The sequence below is a fragment of the Botrytis cinerea genome, chromosome 3 (assembly GCF_000143535.2).
Source record: "Botrytis cinerea B05.10 chromosome 3, complete sequence".
Classification (NCBI taxonomy): Eukaryota; Fungi; Ascomycota; class Leotiomycetes; order Helotiales; family Sclerotiniaceae; genus Botrytis; species Botrytis cinerea.
Window position 1 is genome coordinate 1,814,319 of NC_037312.1, and position 16,585 is coordinate 1,830,903.

Below are 16,585 nucleotides of genomic sequence, written 5' to 3' on the forward strand. Positions count from 1 at the left end.
TTGTTTACAATTTCTTATCATCTTCAAAAATTCGTCTATCTTATGTCTTCATTCACTGCACGGCACGATATGACGTAAGTCGGAATCTTTCTTTACCTTGGTGGATGGTTGACGCTCATGACGGGATGGGATGGGAGCACATAGTTCAGACAGTTAGGACGGTAGTCAGATGTAGGTAACTGGCATGAATACAAAGTACGAACTAGGTTACATATATGTATGACTTTTGCCATGCCTACCTATTCATCTATGCGACAACACTGTGCATTGTTTCAATTGTAACTCATACACAACTTGTTGAAGACCGAGAAATCGTCTTCTTGCTACCTATTATCATATGCTATCGCGTTCAGCTTGCAGTGCTTCATTACTTCGTTATCGCCGTTCCACTTCCATCATGTAGTCGTCCAACATCCATCCAACCATCATCTACCCTTCATCTTCACTCTTCCGTTACTGGCCTGCAATTGCAGGAACAGTTTGCAAGTACTCCTTGCGGTATGGATTGACGTCAACGTCCGGACCACGGTTCAAAGGAGTCCATTTGGGTTCCTCCTTGAACAATCTCATTGCTTGGATATACTGTTCTCTGGTTAGCAATGGCGCATGTTGAAAAGAGCATCACATAGGAAACATACGTTGTTTGCATCAGTGGTAAAACGATGGTAGATACCAGCTGGGAGAATCTGTCCGCCACAGTCAGTCCCTATTCAAATACGATTCCAACGCATCGAATCATAATACTTACGATCAAGTCGTCCTTTTCCAACCTAATGCGAACCCACTCATCGCCCTCACTCCTGACATCGAAGAATCCCGCTCCATCTCTGATATATCTAATCTCCTCATCTTCGTGCAAATGCTCATTGAAGAACGACTTGACCTTCTCCTCGTAGATATCACCCATTTTCTCTGGTGAAACCGTAATTACATCGCGATTCTTGTAGCTTCTGTCAGAGGCGAGCTTGTCGACATCTTTCTCATCTGCGAATCTGTAATAGAGAACCCCGAGCTTCTCCAAGTACTCAGGGTTAACGTCGCGGCCCGAGTCGTGAAGTTCCCGTTGGTCGCCCTATAGAAAACTGTTTGTTAGTAAAAAGAAAACAGAGGGAGGGGTAGTGTAGTGGGGGGTGAGGGGTACTTTACCTCCTCGTTATCAAACCAGTAAGCTCTCATTTTGAATTTCAGTTAATCGACTGAGTATGTGTAGATTTGGTTTCGATATCTATGAGTGGATGATATAAAGAAGCTGCGGTTTGTTATTTTGTCTTTTGTTGGTTTTGAGTAAACAAAATATCCAAGCGGAAGCCTGAGTCAAATAAATGGAAATTCCTAGAAAAAAAGTCTGCGCCCGATGAGATTGACGCCATTCACCCATTCACCCATTCACAAATAGGATTACACAATCACATCGCATCACATCGCACCACAACGGCGCACCCCAATCAGTTGAGATGAGAATCTCATAATTGTGAGTAGGTACCTAGATTCACCCCGTTGGTCATGAATGAAAAAGGAGCATTTAATCAGCAATTGTTTTATTTCTGCTTATTAGTAGACTCCCCTTTTTAAAAATTGAGATTCGACAAGACGTCATCGTCTTTCGCTCTCCGAAATGCTTGCAGGGGTATTTCCCGAGTTTCTCGAACCGATCCAAACAGGTTGTCGTGAATACAAATAATGAGCATATGATTTCTCTCTCGTTGCTTCCAATTCATCTGTCTACGAATACCAAATGCAGGCGCAAGTCGAAAGGGGCTATCTAGAGTGTTGTCAACTATTGTAGACACCAAGCTATGCAATGTACCTAGCCTGGAAGAAAGTTCTTCTTGCCCTGCAGTCAGAAGGGATATCTCCAATATGCATGATATGCAGAGCCTTGAGTTGAGGCGGAACAATCTAAAGGTTTCTGTTTCGAGAATGGACTCGAGGGAGAGTGTGAGGCTGAAGAGACCCAGATTGTGCCTGCAAGTGAATTGTGAACAATTTCTTTTCGTCAAAGATTATGAAGGATATCTATAGTTTGCTTCGTTCGAGATCACTCCAGGAAGATTTCTTGCTATAATCTTCCAGCCAGACTTATTTGATGTAATTTGATATGCGAGCTGCTAATATATGGCCCCCAGCAGCGTGTCTCCTCGGCCATCTCGTATATCATGTTATCCGTTAGAATTGTGACTGGTCTCCCCCCTCTCCTCAAATCATATAGAATCAGTAATGTCGGCTGCGTAGCCTGGTACACACATGCTTCAAAAGCTTTCGCATATATTTCCAAGTAAGTATAGCAATATTTGAGATGATTTGACCCAGATTATCAAAACAACTAATTGATGATCGACGGTTCTCTTCAATTTCTACATCAAGCATCGTGTGCTCGCCGGTGAATGTTTCTTTTGAAGTCACGATTGCTTCTATAAATGGAAGACAACAAATTACACAACACGGCACTACCCCGTCTCAGAAGAACTATCTCAATGGTATGGATTAGAATATGCACAACTCTCAGTTCGTAGCACTAACTTCAACATCAGCCGGCAATGCCACTCTCGGCGTCGGAATTTTGACTCTACTGGGTCAGTCTAATGAACGCAATGACTTGGGGTCATTTATTTCAGGAGAGTGCAAAAGCATCGCCTTTGACCTTCTCGCATGTGAAGAAATTCAGAAATCACTATTTATCTTAAAAATCAGCACCCCCAACGAGACGAATGCAAGCATCAAAATGTTACACGCCTCTTGTCCCACGCAACCTTACCAGGCCGGAACCAATCTATCCTGCGTGCAATCGAAGATCTTTAAAATAATATCGCCATGAGCTATCTCAGTTCTCCTGCCCTTACCAGTACTGAGTTCAGAAGCATCCCAATCTCAGACACTGCGGTCGTATATGTATACCGACCCATCTTTCACATTCTTTTATATGGGATTGGATTTCTGTTCACATCTATCGCAGCCATTATTGGCCTTCGCTCCATGTATATCGACGGAGTTTCATATTTCAGGCTATTCTCTACTATTCTTACTACGACTCGCAATGCCGATCTGGATGTCCTGACTAGCGGTGCTTCTTTAGGCGTGGATCCACTCGCTAAGAATATTGAACAAACGAAATTGAAGTTTGGCCCAGTGTTAGGAGAGCAAGAAATAAGCCAGAGCTCGGTACCAGGCTGTGGTGTTCTACACATTGCGTTCGGGTTAGAGGGGACTTTTGGGGATTTGAAAAAGGGAGAACAGGATATTTAATCAGATCTACTCTTCGTATGGGTAGCTTGGTATCAGTATGTGTTGGATTTTTTTATGGTGTCTAGGGGGAAAGTATGAATCTGAAAAAGTGTCAATCTTTGACCCTGTTAGTAATCTAATATTGCTTCTTCAAGTAAAAACAAATCCTGCATGATCCGTATCTAACTCTTGTCGCTATGTACAACACCCGCAACTGCCTAGCAAACATATATTTAGATGATTGTCCGCTCCGCCTTAGCCATCGCTACTGCGATACATTGTACTGTTGTAACAATTATCTACTCGGCTAGTCAAGAATTACATGCATCAAAATCAAAGAAAACGCATCATCTATATCTAGTAGGTAGCTCAAAGAAAGTGGATACCGAAAGAATAGGTTAATGTTTGCAAGTATTCCACTATTTGTGAGCTGCACGGATGCAAAGAAGTGCTGTGTATCTCAGACCTGCATGCATCTTCTCGGCTATCCTAGCTATATGCAGAGGGTCCATCATCCTCTGAGTTGTAGGAAAGCTGCAGATGTGGTTCAACACCTCCACCTTGGTAGCAGCCTTTACAAGCGCGGTAGAAAAAATGATCCTCCCATTTGAAAACTGTTACCTAAGTAAGTTCTGATTAGAAACATTTCTCTCTTCCCTTTACCGCTCCCCACCCCGGCTCTAGAGTTTCGGCCCTCCTTTTAACGTTTGACTTCTCGCTATGTTTCTCTATTAAAGTTATTGTGTTCTATAATTGTTGATATCCAAATGGGTATAGTGACATCATGTGTTCACACTGTTGTAATGCTGCTTAAGGAGCTAACTAAGAAACTAGTTAGTATAAATCCATCTAGATCTAGTTGCTGTGTTAGTACCGAGACACTAGCACCATGCACTAGTATGGTAGTTTAATTCGGAATGATATTGACGGCAATGAAGTATATACTAGCTCTAACGACGTTTGCTATCACTGGGAAAATAATCGGATCTCATCACAAACAACGATAATTATGATCGGAAATCTCAATTGGGAAAGCTTCTGAAGGATTTCTGAGCGTGGCGCGTTGGTGGCACGGTGCTTAACCTATCTAGGGACTAACTGCGAGCTTCACAGTACCAGGTACAGTATGTAAACAAGACAAGCGCGCAATCTCCAAATTCCTTTCTCTCTTCACCTTTTCTCTCTCTCTCTCATTCTTCTAAGCGCAAAGTAATCGATTGAATCTTCATCTTTTGAAATCAGATCGATTTGCGACGATAGATCGATCATTGGATACTGAACGTTGCCCACTTGTTACCCCAATATACCACCATAAATAACCACATGCACAGCAGCAAACATCGAAGCGAAACTCCTGCATAAAACCCCGGTCCGCCTTTCACCTAGCCAACAATTTTGCGTCATTGCTTTATTTACGAGAGACCCTTCATGTACCTACATTTACAACATCAATTTTCCAAAAAGATTGCTGGCATCAACGAAAAATTAATTGCTATGGCTATCGTTCCGCGGTTGATGCCAGGCATGGGAATGGGTGTGGTATCAACTGCATCTACCCCTTCCTTGCGATCGAGGAGAGATAGTGTTGTATCTACAGCTAGAGATGCGGCTGGAAATGTTAGAGTGGTGGTTAGAGTTAGAGGGTTTCTTCCTAGAGGTGAGTATTTTGAGTAGAGTAAGAAATCGGGATATTTTGCTAATGGCGAAATAGAAATTAATAGAGGAGCTAAGTGTCTGATTGATATGGATCCAATAACACAAGCAACCACTCTTCTAGTCCCAAACAATACAGATCCTACAAACTCTCGTTCGAAGATGCGCAGAGTCATTGAAGAGAAAAGCTTTACATTCGACAATTCCTTTTGGAGCCACAACCAATCTGATGAACACTATGCACACCAGGAGGATGTTTATAATAGTTTGGGGGAGGAATTTTTGGATCATAACTTCGAAGGATATCATACATGCATCTTTGCATATGGCCAGACTGGATCAGGAAAGAGTTATACAATGATGGGTACAGAAGATCAGCCAGGATTAATACCAAGGACCTGCGAGGACCTTTTTCAGCGGATCGAGGCAGCACATAATGAAAGTCCAAACATTTCCTACAATGTCCGTGTATCTTATTTCGAGGTTTATAACGAACATGTCCGAGATCTCCTTGTTCCATTCCACCCCAATCAACCACCCTATTATCTGAAGATTCGTGAATCCCCCACCGAAGGACCTTATATCAAGGATTTGACCGATGTACCTGTTAAGAATCTCTCTGAAATTATGCGGTACATGAAGATGGGAGATGCCAGTCGAACCACAGCAAGTACTAAGATGAACGATACAAGTAGCAGAAGTCATAGTGTTTTTACCATCATGCTCAAGCAGATCCACCATGATATGGAGACGGATGAAACAACAGAACGTACTGCCAGAATTCGACTCGTGGATCTCGCAGGTAGTGAACGTGCAAAGGCAACAGAAGCAACAGGTGCTCGTCTTCGCGAGGGAAGCAATATTAACAAGTCTCTGACAACTCTCGGTCGTGTCATTGCAGCTCTCGCAGATCCAAAGCAACAACGTACTGGAAAACGTAACAAAGATGTCGTTCCCTATAGAGATTCAATCCTTACCTGGCTGCTCAAAGATTCATTGGGAGGGAATAGTAAAACCGCAATGATTGCGTGTATTTCCCCTTCTGATTACGACGAAACTCTCTCTACCCTTCGCTATGCCGACCAAGCTAAACGTATTCGCACGCGTGCCGTCGTCAACCAAGATCATGTTTCCGCTGCGGAACGTGATGCTCAAATTGCTGCCATGGCAGAAGAGATTCGTATTCTACAACTTCAAGTTTCCAATTCTGACTCTACAAAAAAAGAAACAGAAACTAAAGCACAAGACGAAAGGCTCGAGCAATACCAGAACAAAATAGCACTGATGCAAAGAATGATGGAAGACAGGACCATGATATCAGAAGGTAAAATTCGAAGCTTGACAACTGAGAATGACGCTTTGAGATTGCATCTTAAATTAGCTTTGGAGAGCTTGAAGAACCCAATCAAAGTGGAACCTGCTAGGACTATCAGCGTGGGCAGTTTTACTTTTGGTAATGGAGACGAGTTGGGACAACATAAGGAGAACAGAACTATAGATGAAGCGATTAATGAGGAAGAGGGTTACGAATATGAATTTTCAGATGAGGACGAAGCTATCGATGTGGGTGCACGTGAGGAGAGAGCAAGCGAGATGCAAGGTTTCATGGGCGATTTGTTGAAAGATTTGAATATGTTTAGGAAGAAGATCTGTGATGACAAGGGGCGTTTCGGTAGGGAAATTACTGTTAATGTTGTATGATTATAAGGAGAAGGCGGGCCTTTATGGATTGGTATGGTTTCACGAAGGTAAAATAGGGCAAGCATTGGTGTTATGGGAGGTTTGCATTTTTTATTATACCAAGGGTAGGAAAGGGATTGGGGGTTGGACATACAGAGTCATGGATTATGGCATGGTTTATAGAGTCTAATCAGGCATTGGTTAATATTAGCGGTGGTAATCTGAGTTTTGCCATATCTTTGGATCAGATCAAGGGGATCAATGACCGTTAATCAAGGGCCATAGACTTCAAACAGTGCAAACAGTATGGATTTTTGTAGAATAAAGCCATTAAGATAAACTCAATTCTTCTGCTCGATGGCATTTGAATTTTACACCCAGTTCGAGGTGTGAGAGAAATATTTGATGGACCAATCGGGTATGAAACTTAAATAGCACTCCAATCTTGAACATTTATGATTTTATTTTTGTATCCTATTTATTACACCATACCATTACGTGGTTTGCTAGTAGTTCAAAGCTCCTCAATCCCGGCCTTCTTTCCCTCCTCCATCTTCCTATCACCATCAGCATCTTGCTCCTCAACCTCGCTCTCACTTTCGCTTCCCCTCTCCCCGTCCCTCGTTTCTTCCAAAACTCCCAGCCCCAAGTTCATCTCCACATAACTCTCTCCGTCCTTCACATCCTCCAACTTCCTATCCTCTCCTTTCTCAATCTTCTTCATCAGTTCTTCGTTTGCTTCTTTCATCTGTTTCAGAAAATCAGGAAGATTGTTGAGGCCCTCTGAAGCGCCAAATCCGTTCAGTGTGGATACACGCATGACGGGACGAGCATTTAGGGGACGGATCATGGGGATCTCATCCTCGGACTCGTCTTCAGAAGAGGGCTCTGATGATGAAGCTTCGGCTTCGGATGATGTGTTGGCCTGGGAAGATGCGGGAGATGAGGATTCAGGTGGGTTTGTTGATGGTTTGGAGGTGGAAGTGGATGATTGGGTGGTGTTTGGGGATGTTTTTCCCAGAGTGGTACGTTTTCTGGAAGGGAGTTTGGCGTCGAGGATTTTTCGGGTGGGTGTTGGTTCGGTGTCCATTGCTTCTGTGGGAGGGGAGGTGCGTTTGGTAGCTGACATGGTGAAATGGTGTGTCAGGTGAGTTATTGGATTTGAGGTATGAAATGGACGTTTTGAAGAGTCTCAGCTCAGTATTCTGTCTCAGTGATAGGATCCAATGGTAGACCCGGGACACAAAAGATTGGGTAACAAAGTCTCAAAACTATATATTCTCGTGAGTATTAGAACTTTTGATAGGTAATGTATCCAGAAGACCAGGGTACAAGCAGGGCCTATGTGATACTGGAGTTTGGTTTGCGTAGAGGTAGAATAGAATATGTATTGCAAGAGTCCAAAAGGAATTCTGACACTATTCTGATTGGAATCTTATGATAACAATCCAGCAAAAATATAGCAACGGTAAGCTGTGATTTGTTCTTTTCTGTAAAGTGATTTGAGGATTAAATTTGAAGTGATCGTCCCCCAAAAAAACCAATGTCGAAATCTTCCCAATCATGTCTCACCGCCAAATATTGCCATGACCCACGTGATTCCTCTCCCGGCCACTCACCGGGCGTGTTTTACTTTCCCGGACCGCGCCGCATGTCAGGCCTGCAATTCTGCAGAACCAATTGAACCAATTGAACCAATGCAAAAGGCCAAATAAACATTGCAAGGGGCATCTGCTCTTTGAGAGGGCCGTTCGGGCGCTTGTTTCAGGGTTTCATCCTGAATCCACTGCTTCAGATGTGATCTGCTGTGCATTCTCTTGGCGCTACTGTCACTCCATCACTTCATCCTTTGTACCATAATACGGGCTGCTTTCTCTTTCATCCTCTCCGCCAACTTTCTCTATCCATCCCACCCTTAGCTTTGTCAATCTCTTGGTATCTCCTTCTTTCTTTCTCGAGAGCGGTAACAGCAGTCGAGCATTTCGCTACCACATCGAAGTCTTCACATTACACATATACCATTTATACAATATGGCTTTACGACCATCGCTCATTACACGAGGAATCTCCACATCCGGACCAAGCGATACTGGATCTCCTGCTCGCGACGATGCTAAAAAGAATATGCTGAAAGCAATGCGTCCATTGCCGACGCAACATTATTGGAATATATATTTCGACAGGTCAGTGCTTCTCTTTATGGAATGTGTGGATTCTGTGGGGTATTAGATTGAGGACAATTGCTAACGGGGTATCGAATAGACAACAAAAGGATCAGAAGCCGGCCGCAGATGGAAGTTATACTGCTACTCTTGACAAGCTTCCTACGCAAGTCGAATCGATCCAGGACTTTTGGCGCTATTGCAACAATACCCCGTTCGATCAGATTAAGATGAGAGAGTCGATTTATTTATTCAAACAAGGGTTTCAGCCAGTATGGGAAGATAGGAGAAATATCAATGGAGGTAGTTGGACATTTAGGGTTCCTAAGCAAAATGGTCCGGACTTTTTTACTAGAGTTCAATTGATGGCCATTGGAGAGAAGCTTCAAGGTTGTTTAGAATCAGGTAAGCGGGTTTACACGACTCCCTCGGTTGGAAAAATGCCAGCCCCTTTATACAGGCAATTGGAATTGGATTATGGGAGAGTGTCAAAAACATCAAATTCTAGATTCTGGATCTCCATAATGTCTGGGTGTCCTACGAACAAGCGTTCTAGTCCACGCCTTGGAAGTGTGAAAGGCTATGAAACAGAACACTACCGGGAATCAATACTAACATGTGGATAGGCGATCAACTCTGTGGTGTTGGACTCTCTGTTCGTTTCAACTCTCACCTTATCTCAATCTGGCACCGTGATGCCTCAAAACAAAAATCCATCGATGCGTTACTTGCTACAGTAATGGAGGAACTTCCCCAAGAACTGAAACCCAAGCCCGACAATTTCTTCTACAAGAAACACTCAGATCACGCCGGATTCAAAGCTCCACCAGCGGAAAGTACATCCGAGTCCGCACAGACTGAGTCCTCTGCATCTAAAATTCAGACGGAGGTTCCAGCGGTTTAGACTAGTTGTTTCATTCATGATATCATGGGAATTATAGGGAAATTGGCGTCACAAATATATTATTCAAGGTCAGATAATGAAGATTATCCACGAGGTGGAAAGGTGTTTTTGTCAGATTGGACCGGATTTTGTATAATCCTGTCGGCGTTCGTACTAAGAGAAATCGGCTAAATAAATGGAACATATGAACAAACCAATGCTTCGCTAGACTCCTGTTTCTCCCGTTTATGTAACTCCGTCAGGGTAATTTCGATCCAATCCCAAAATTTCATGCCAGGAATGCCGTCAATAAATTATGCCCCGAAACTCCACGTGTGCCAAGCGCTCAAAATCGATCATCATATGTCAAATTGACACATTCACCCATCCGTCACCTCCACATCCCCGCCCTCCTCATGACATCTTCAAATTCATCTCTTTCCACGCCTTTTCCCACACCCTGCCCGCCATTTGCCTCCAGCAACATACTAACCAGCAGCTCCTCATCCACATCCTCCTTCAACACCCTCGCAACCCTCTTCAACGTCGCCAATGTAATTATTCCCATGTCCTCCCCGTCTCCACTGCCACCCTTCTTCTGACCAGCATTTGAGAATAGTCGGAACGCATCATCTACATCTTTTTTATGTGAATCCGATGTTCGAGTCCGGGAATGGAATTTGATGGCGCAGATAGCAACGAAATGTCGGTAGACTGTAAAGCCTTCGTCTTCCGGGTCGAGGATGCTGTGATATTCGCGGAGTTCGGAGGGGGTGGGAGTTAATCCTAAGGCGCTGTGCTTGCTGTTAGTACATGTCTTCTCTCGCCGTAATTATTGCGGTGTGGCGCAAGAGAAATAGCACATACATCAACGCCCTCCTCACATCACCAATGGCAATAACGCCCTCCTTCTCGCCCTCCATCTTTTGCGAAAACAATGAAAATGCCTCTTTTATCTCTGTTTCTTCCGCGGCAGTAATATTGTGTTCTTTGGCTAGCTTGGACCGCGGTCCAGCTGCTGGCGCAGAGGTATCTTTGCGTTTGGCTGGCTGGGGGTTTTGTTAGTCACTCGTTAGGTTTGGAGAATGAGGAGGGGAAATACCATTTTGTATGCCAAGCAATATAATAAAGAGTTACGCAAAGAATATTACTATGAAGAGGCAGATTAGATTAGAGGATAAAACAAAATCACGAGTTTCATTTGGATATTGATAAAGGTCGCCCGCCATGACGCGAAGGCCTTATTGACGAGGCTGAAGTGGATCGTTCTAGATCTCCCAATGAGCTTGACCTATATTGGACTAGCCTATCACTAGCGCGTAGACTAGTGAGCCGTATGAAAAGCTCGAAATTTTTCTTGAGAGTCAATTCTTTCTTTTGTCAAGTACACAATGGCATTCAGTCATGCAGAGAAAGTTCTTCAATCAACGAGATCCTCATCAAATATGAAGATCAATTGACTAATCTTCTCTGACGACTAGTAGGTATTATTCTTTCAGCACCTCATCATTATCTCTGTTCTTCGAACAAAAAATCCCCCAACATCCGCTTCAAAATATTGCTAGAGCTTGCCGAGTCTCAACCCAGAGCGAGCAAGTGTGGACAGTGAAGCAAGAATAAAACCCGGGTCACGATTTTGATTCTTCGAGACTTTTCCTTGAGGTATCCTGGCTATAAAACTCGTTGATGAGTTTTGTGTTCGGTTCCTTTAGGAGACATTTGATATTTGGTGGGATGAGTTGAAGGATAGTGTTTTAGGTGTATTAGGTTATGCAATATATTTATATGTTTGAACACTCTCCATTGTTTGACGGTGATTTATCTTCTGTGAAATTATGAATGACCAAGCTGGTCACGAACAATGATATAGTCCGCTTCAGATTTTGACTTTGAATCTTGATATTGTAGGGTCTATCTGTCTGTGCGATGTGGACAACTAGCTACGCTGTGTTGTGAGACAATGTATTGCTATCGGTGTTCGTATCTTCTTCGGGCATTCTACCCATCTGCTTCCAATATTTCAACTGATTCATGATGTCAAAAGCACCGCAAGCGCAGGATGGCTGCCTACCATCATCACCTCTATTTTCGATTTCCGTAGCGTTGAATACCCGGCCGTTTTAGATGTCTGGGTAGCATGAGCCTGCCCAGCAAGATGGCTCTGGGTGATACTAGGTAAGCAGAAGTGAATAGGTACCGGGGAAATTCCACAATTGGTGCTGTGATCCCGACCCTCAAATATCAACTCGAGAATATAACCCAGTATTTTTCTGTATAAACTCTTCAATTCCTTGAATATTTTCTCAATGCATCAGCTTAATTTGACTTGTGCAGTTGCCTTTATTCTCTTGTGCGACCTCAAATCAGCGTGTCTCAAACCGCAGACTTTGACGTACGTCGATTGATGTCACACTTTCACGCAAAAACTCATAGGAAACTCATGATAGGTGTGTTGGAGATACTTCGATGAATCACAGTTTACCAATTATAAGCGATGATTTCTGATATCTGAAGATATATGCTCGTATATTCTACAGTAGTGAATTTGGGTGCAAGTGGGGACACATAAACCCGCCAAAAAGTGCATCTCGACACTCCTCGAAATTTATACTACTGACGCGCAGACTTTGGAAATATATAAAAGTAAACAAAATGGAAAAGTCATCTGGAGCTATCTATCTATCCATATGCAATTTAAACGGTCAAGAGAAGGCCAAAAACAAATAAAGCAAGCTCCAGAATGGCAAAAGGATAACGGCGACTTTGTTATCCTCCCAGGTGCGTGGTCTGTAGCTGCCTGTGGCTAATATCCTCGACCTCGTTTCGTGGTAGTTGATGTGATCGCTCTACCACTTGCACCAGAAGCGGATTATTAGTTATGAGTTGTGAAGTTGTTTGGATATATATTGGTGAGTGGGTGTTGGAAAGTGAGGTTTCTACTGGCCGAATCATGACATCTTGAAGTGAATATTTATTATGAGATGTTTTCAGCTTCCCCATTACTTCTAATATCTAAGTATTTATTATTGGGATTGCTGCTCAGTCTGTCACTAAGAAGTGACAGGTATACATCATGCCACCAATCTTCTTCTAAGACGTAGTTTCTTCCCTCGGAATTTCTCATTTTGAGTGAGTATCGATTCTCAAGAATTAAAAAAGAAGTGTGTGGTCAGGCCCCGGCATTGGTTGATAAGAAAGTTATATACATACCACGCCTCAATTTGCTCACCAACCATGAGGTGAAAACACTTGAAAGTGGGCGGCATTCAGGCTATCAAGACAACATTAGTAGGTGCTGGGTATCTAAACATTGCGGAAACAAATGAAATAAAACTGCGAGACCAATTGCTGTTATTCAATGTCAGCAAAGTTCATTGGAATCGTAGAGTGAAAGCCGAGGAGCCTGACCACAACACTATATTGTTTGTTTTGATTGATTCATGCATAGATTGAATTATAAAGCGAATTCAGAGCTCTGAATAGAGGTAATGGAAGGGAAGGAAGAGGTAAAGGTAGGTAGGGGAGGTGTTGGGGAGGAAAGAGCTATGAGACGATGCGGGTATTATATGGAGCAACCTTATGAATCCTTGAATACATACCTCAGTCACTAGATGATTCAAATGAAATAACGCAAAATTTCAATACTCTGGAGAGAAAGCTCCGATGCACCTAAAATATACAGTAGCTGAGTAATTACATATTGCTCCTGTGCCGTCCCGACATTAATATTCTTGTATACAAATTTACATGAATCCAAAGTGATAAGTAAGAATACTACCGGGTAGGTGACTTCTGATCCTAGACCAGTGACTTCCTTTCTTGAATGTAGACAGAGAGAATGCTGGGCGACAAAATTTATTGTCGGAAAGGGCACTTATACACGCCGAGCAAGTAAAGAGATATAGGATCCTATATTTTATATGACAAGCGACATACCAGAACACAACAATACTTACAGTGAAACGGAAAAAAAGATCCATACCAAAAAGTTCCAAGTCAAACTTGTGAGTTCAGAGTTAACCTTGAGTTGAGGTCGTTGGATTCATTGATCTGACTAAATATTTTGTACAGGGCTCGACGAATTGTAGTTAGTATATATATCTTCACACAGAATTCTAAAGCATGTGACTATCCTCATGATGCTGTACAGATTTCATTACTTCACCTATCTTCAGACTTCTCTTATCTCAATATTCAGAATCTCTTCGTCGATAAATCGTTCTATATTTTGAAGTTATTGATCTTTTCGATATTTTAGATTACCTGCTAATAAGGATCGATTTTCTTTAGATCAATCAGGAATTGAGGGGATGTTTATCTCCTTGAGAGTTTGAGAGTTTTTAGTTGTGTTTTTGATGAGAAATTAGATCTGTTGAGTGAAAGCTTTTCAATCATATATTTCATTTTTCAATTAACCATAATTTATTGAAAAAGTAATGAACGCGGTTTATAAGTGAGCGAGTTACAGTCTACGAGTTACTCTTTTTATTTATAAAATTCGTCTGTGTGTAATCGTATACTTTCTTTATTTAATGATATAACTTTATAAAACTTAAAACTGTAAAATTTGATTATCAAAATACTACAAAAAGCTAATTATTTATTGGAAATTCGAATTATTACAAATGTTAGTGATTCTGCTTCAAGAAACTGCAGTTTCCTGAATACGGAACATCTTTCTTAACTCTCGATTACTCTAATGCTGCCCACTATGCAGCTGCTAGTCTCTTACCCTTGCACGCTTTTATAAATCCAGTGCTACTTCCTACGCTCCTCACTGTTCTGATTTTTCTCGGAATTCTTCTTTCAACTCTTCATCTTGTTGTTTCCACTTATTGTTCCTATGACGGGAGCGCTGGGAGAATAAATTTTTACTTGGTCTTAAGTCTATCAATAGAAGCATGTTGTCATCGTTATCTGATTCATCACATTGTAAATAAATAATGTACTAAAGATCTGGTACTAAATAGGCCATACGAGCGACGGTTGTTCAAAGCTTTCAAAGACTCGGAATCTTGTACCCCCCAGGAACCTGATGTGTGAAAACTCCATGAGGATCAACTCTATTCCGCACTTGCTGCAATCTATTCACACTCTTAGATCCATAACTTGCAATTGGATCTTGATACTGGCCCGCATAATTCAAATATATGTATGGATCAAGACCGCCCAGCTCTCCAGTCGCCTCTTTAATGGAATCCAATAGTGAATTGGCGGTTTTGGTTACGAGTACATCGTCAGCTGCATTTTTCCATGTCGCTGAAATTAGCGCTACCACGAGCGATTCAGATCGGTTGTCGAGCCCCAGAGCGTTGTGCTTGGCATGTCGTGCATAAATGGCTGGTGGTAGAGGCTCAAGGGCAAGCGCCCAGGTGAGATTGGATACATCTGTAATAGCAGGAACAGTTGCGTTCCATTCGTTGTATGCAGCTTTGAGCACTTCTGCTTTGGAGGCTAGTGTCAATACAAGGGAAAACGATCTGTTTGGTACTTGGTTAGCTGTCCTAGATCGATTGCAGAAGATACACGGAAATTAAAATCACATACCGAGCTCCATTTGGCTGAAGTGCTTCTGTAGACTTTGAGAGAGTCGTCATGTTAACAAGTTGTGACGTGTTAAATAGATTTGGCAAATCTAGAAGACCTTTATATACGGATGGACTTTCTACCGCATTGGTATATGCGAGCTGATTGGAGATCACCGAAAGACCTCGTGCCTGTGAGAATCCGAAAGACGTAATAAGAGATGCATTGACATCGTATGCGTCGACAGAGTTGATTTTGGTGAACTCTGAGATGACTTCGTCTACGGATGAGAACGCGTTGTAAACTGTGCCAGTCCAGATGAGTCCTTGCTTGAATGTTCTTAAGTCCACTCGTGTGATGATGCCGAAATTGTTATTCCCACCTTTGAGGGCAAAGAACAAGTCCGAGTGATTCGCAGTATTGGCTTCGACGATGGAGCCATCTGCCAATACGACCTGAAAATTGGTGACAGTGTCACAGGTCCAGCCATAACGAGGCGAGAAGAAAGATATGCCGCCACCGAGTGTTAACCCCCCGACTCCTTAAACAATGAAGTTAGCATAGGGCAAAGAAAAAGTACGTTCATAAAACTTGCCTACTCCGGCAGCACGACCGCCATTAACACTCAACCCCAGTGGGTCCAGCTTCTCATAGACCAGGTCCCAAGAAGCGCCGACGCCCACAGATACCGTTGATCTATCCGTGGCGAGATCGATGGCATTCAAAGCGCTTAGATCAATGACCACACCACCTTGAATATTAGAGGCACCTGCCCAGCTGGTGTGGCCACCAGAGCGAATAGCAAAGGAACAGTTGCCGTTCTGTTTTGTCTTTGTCAACGCTGCAACAGCAGCAGAGACATCTTGGACATTCTGAGGGTATACGATACACGAGGGCTGAACAGCAGACTGTAGCGCCGAGAAATATGACTCCAATGAAGCAATATACGCACTGCTGCCTGGAGTGGCAACATCCTGTTTGCCAAACATGATGTTTAAAGCAATGCACTGTCAACCTGGTTAACCTGGTTAATAATATTGGAATCGGGCGATGAGAAAAGTAATTAAGCGTGGAGAGATGAAGAAGAAAGGACTGGAGATAGAGAGGGAAATGAAAATAGAAGGGGGAAGGAAAGGGACAGAAAGACGAAGAAGATAGAAAGAGAGTGAGGTGGGGGCAGTGTCAAAATGGGCTACTTAGGCATATACTGAGTAAAGTAGATGGGCCAGTCATATTTGGTAGGCTCGGCTGTTAAAGATGTTTGGGGGTGTGTAGACAGATATACATCGAATGCGAACAAGACTGACCCAGGTATTTAACCATCTAGCACTTCAATACTCAATCCCTTGTTCTAAGCTTAGAATTGGTGGCGCTAGCAGCTGGGGCGAGGGATTCAATCATTTTACCAGCTACATATTGGGATAATGGGATCTTACATGAGAAAGAGCATTCGGATGGG

At 42.8% G+C, this 16,585-nt stretch overlaps 7 protein-coding genes across 7 annotated transcripts; 3 read left to right on the forward strand and 4 right to left on the reverse strand.

Moving 5' to 3' along the window:
• Position 1: 1 nt before the first annotated feature.
• Positions 2–1,520, reverse strand: Bcadi1. Its single transcript, XM_001560769.2, has 4 exons — positions 1,147–1,520; positions 749–1,072; positions 639–686; positions 2–582 (listed from the first exon to the last, which is right to left on the reverse strand). The coding sequence occupies exons 1-4, from the start codon at positions 1,174–1,176 to the stop codon at positions 454–456; spliced, it is 531 nt and encodes a 176-aa protein (XP_001560819.1). The 5' UTR covers positions 1,177–1,520; the 3' UTR covers positions 2–453.
• Positions 1,521–2,235: 715 nt separating this feature from the next.
• Positions 2,236–3,337, forward strand: BCIN_03g05400 (hypothetical protein). The gene is made up of 2 exons (XM_024692017.1): positions 2,236–2,477; positions 2,532–3,337. The coding sequence occupies exon 2, from the start codon at positions 2,812–2,814 to the stop codon at positions 3,241–3,243; it is 432 nt and encodes a 143-aa protein (XP_024547790.1). The 5' UTR covers positions 2,236–2,477; positions 2,532–2,811; the 3' UTR covers positions 3,244–3,337.
• Positions 3,338–4,367: 1,030 nt separating this feature from the next.
• Positions 4,368–6,885, forward strand: BCIN_03g05410 (hypothetical protein). Its single transcript, XM_024692018.1, has 2 exons — positions 4,368–4,879; positions 4,934–6,885. The coding sequence occupies exons 1-2, from the start codon at positions 4,651–4,653 to the stop codon at positions 6,574–6,576; spliced, it is 1,872 nt and encodes a 623-aa protein (XP_024547791.1). The 5' UTR covers positions 4,368–4,650; the 3' UTR covers positions 6,577–6,885.
• A 108-nt stretch (positions 6,886–6,993) lies between these two features.
• On the reverse strand, positions 6,994–8,046 carry BCIN_03g05420 (hypothetical protein). The gene has a single exon (XM_001560774.2). The coding sequence runs from the start codon at positions 7,682–7,684 to the stop codon at positions 7,070–7,072; it is 615 nt and encodes a 204-aa protein (XP_001560824.1). The 5' UTR covers positions 7,685–8,046; the 3' UTR covers positions 6,994–7,069.
• Positions 8,047–8,225: 179 nt separating this feature from the next.
• On the forward strand, positions 8,226–9,817 carry BCIN_03g05430 (hypothetical protein). Its single transcript, XM_001560776.2, has 3 exons — positions 8,226–8,738; positions 8,818–9,122; positions 9,344–9,817. The coding sequence occupies exons 1-3, from the start codon at positions 8,587–8,589 to the stop codon at positions 9,619–9,621; spliced, it is 735 nt and encodes a 244-aa protein (XP_001560826.2). The 5' UTR covers positions 8,226–8,586; the 3' UTR covers positions 9,622–9,817.
• Positions 9,818–9,834: 17 nt separating this feature from the next.
• BCIN_03g05440 (hypothetical protein) lies at positions 9,835–10,824 on the reverse strand. Its single transcript, XM_001560777.2, has 3 exons — positions 10,703–10,824; positions 10,468–10,649; positions 9,835–10,394 (listed from the first exon to the last, which is right to left on the reverse strand). The coding sequence occupies exons 1-3, from the start codon at positions 10,703–10,705 to the stop codon at positions 9,992–9,994; spliced, it is 588 nt and encodes a 195-aa protein (XP_001560827.1). The 5' UTR covers positions 10,706–10,824; the 3' UTR covers positions 9,835–9,991.
• Positions 10,825–14,456: 3,632 nt separating this feature from the next.
• Positions 14,457–16,499, reverse strand: BCIN_03g05450 (hypothetical protein). The gene is made up of 3 exons (XM_024692019.1): positions 15,722–16,499; positions 15,148–15,667; positions 14,457–15,080 (listed from the first exon to the last, which is right to left on the reverse strand). The coding sequence occupies exons 1-3, from the start codon at positions 16,113–16,115 to the stop codon at positions 14,600–14,602; spliced, it is 1,395 nt and encodes a 464-aa protein (XP_024547792.1). The 5' UTR covers positions 16,116–16,499; the 3' UTR covers positions 14,457–14,599.
• Positions 16,500–16,585: the final 86 nt, after the last annotated feature.

What these genes read in the sequence shown, in the direction of transcription:
- BCIN_03g05450 (XM_024692019.1), bottom strand. Translation starts at nt 16,115, where the DNA reads ATGTTTGGCAAACAGGATGTTGCCACTCCAGGCAGCAGTGCGTATATT. An exon ending in CGGTCGTGCTGCCGGAGTAG is followed by an intron (nt 15,668 to 15,721) that starts GCAAGTTTTATG and finishes TCATTGTTTAAG; the next exon opens with GAGTCGGGGGGTTAACACTC. An exon ending in CTTCAGCCAAATGGAGCTCG is followed by an intron (nt 15,081 to 15,147) that starts GTATGTGATTTT and finishes AGTACCAAACAG; the next exon opens with ATCGTTTTCCCTTGTATTGA.
- BCIN_03g05440 (XM_001560777.2), bottom strand. An exon ending in GATGTGAGGAGGGCGTTGAT is followed by an intron (nt 10,395 to 10,467) that starts GTATGTGCTATT and finishes CAGCAAGCACAG; the next exon opens with CGCCTTAGGATTAACTCCCA.
- BCIN_03g05430 (XM_001560776.2), top strand. Translation starts at nt 8,587, where the DNA reads ATGGCTTTACGACCATCGCTCATTACACGAGGAATCTCCACATCCGGA. An exon ending in TGGAATATATATTTCGACAG is followed by an intron (nt 8,739 to 8,817) that starts GTCAGTGCTTCT and finishes GGTATCGAATAG; the next exon opens with ACAACAAAAGGATCAGAAGC. An exon ending in TCAAGGTTGTTTAGAATCAG is followed by an intron (nt 9,123 to 9,343) that starts GTAAGCGGGTTT and finishes ACATGTGGATAG; the next exon opens with GCGATCAACTCTGTGGTGTT.
- Bcadi1 (XM_001560769.2), bottom strand. Translation starts at nt 1,176, where the DNA reads ATGAGAGCTTACTGGTTTGATAACGAGGAG. An exon ending in ACTGGTTTGATAACGAGGAG is followed by an intron (nt 1,073 to 1,146) that starts GTAAAGTACCCC and finishes AGTTTTCTATAG; the next exon opens with GGCGACCAACGGGAACTTCA. An exon ending in TTACCACTGATGCAAACAAC is followed by an intron (nt 583 to 638) that starts GTATGTTTCCTA and finishes ACCAGAGAACAG; the next exon opens with TATATCCAAGCAATGAGATT.
- BCIN_03g05410 (XM_024692018.1), top strand. Translation starts at nt 4,651, where the DNA reads ATGTACCTACATTTACAACATCAATTTTCCAAAAAGATTGCTGGCATC. An exon ending in TAGAGGGTTTCTTCCTAGAG is followed by an intron (nt 4,880 to 4,933) that starts GTGAGTATTTTG and finishes ATGGCGAAATAG; the next exon opens with AAATTAATAGAGGAGCTAAG.
- BCIN_03g05400 (XM_024692017.1), top strand. Translation starts at nt 2,812, where the DNA reads ATGAGCTATCTCAGTTCTCCTGCCCTTACCAGTACTGAGTTCAGAAGC.
- BCIN_03g05420 (XM_001560774.2), bottom strand. Translation starts at nt 7,684, where the DNA reads ATGTCAGCTACCAAACGCACCTCCCCTCCCACAGAAGCAATGGACACC.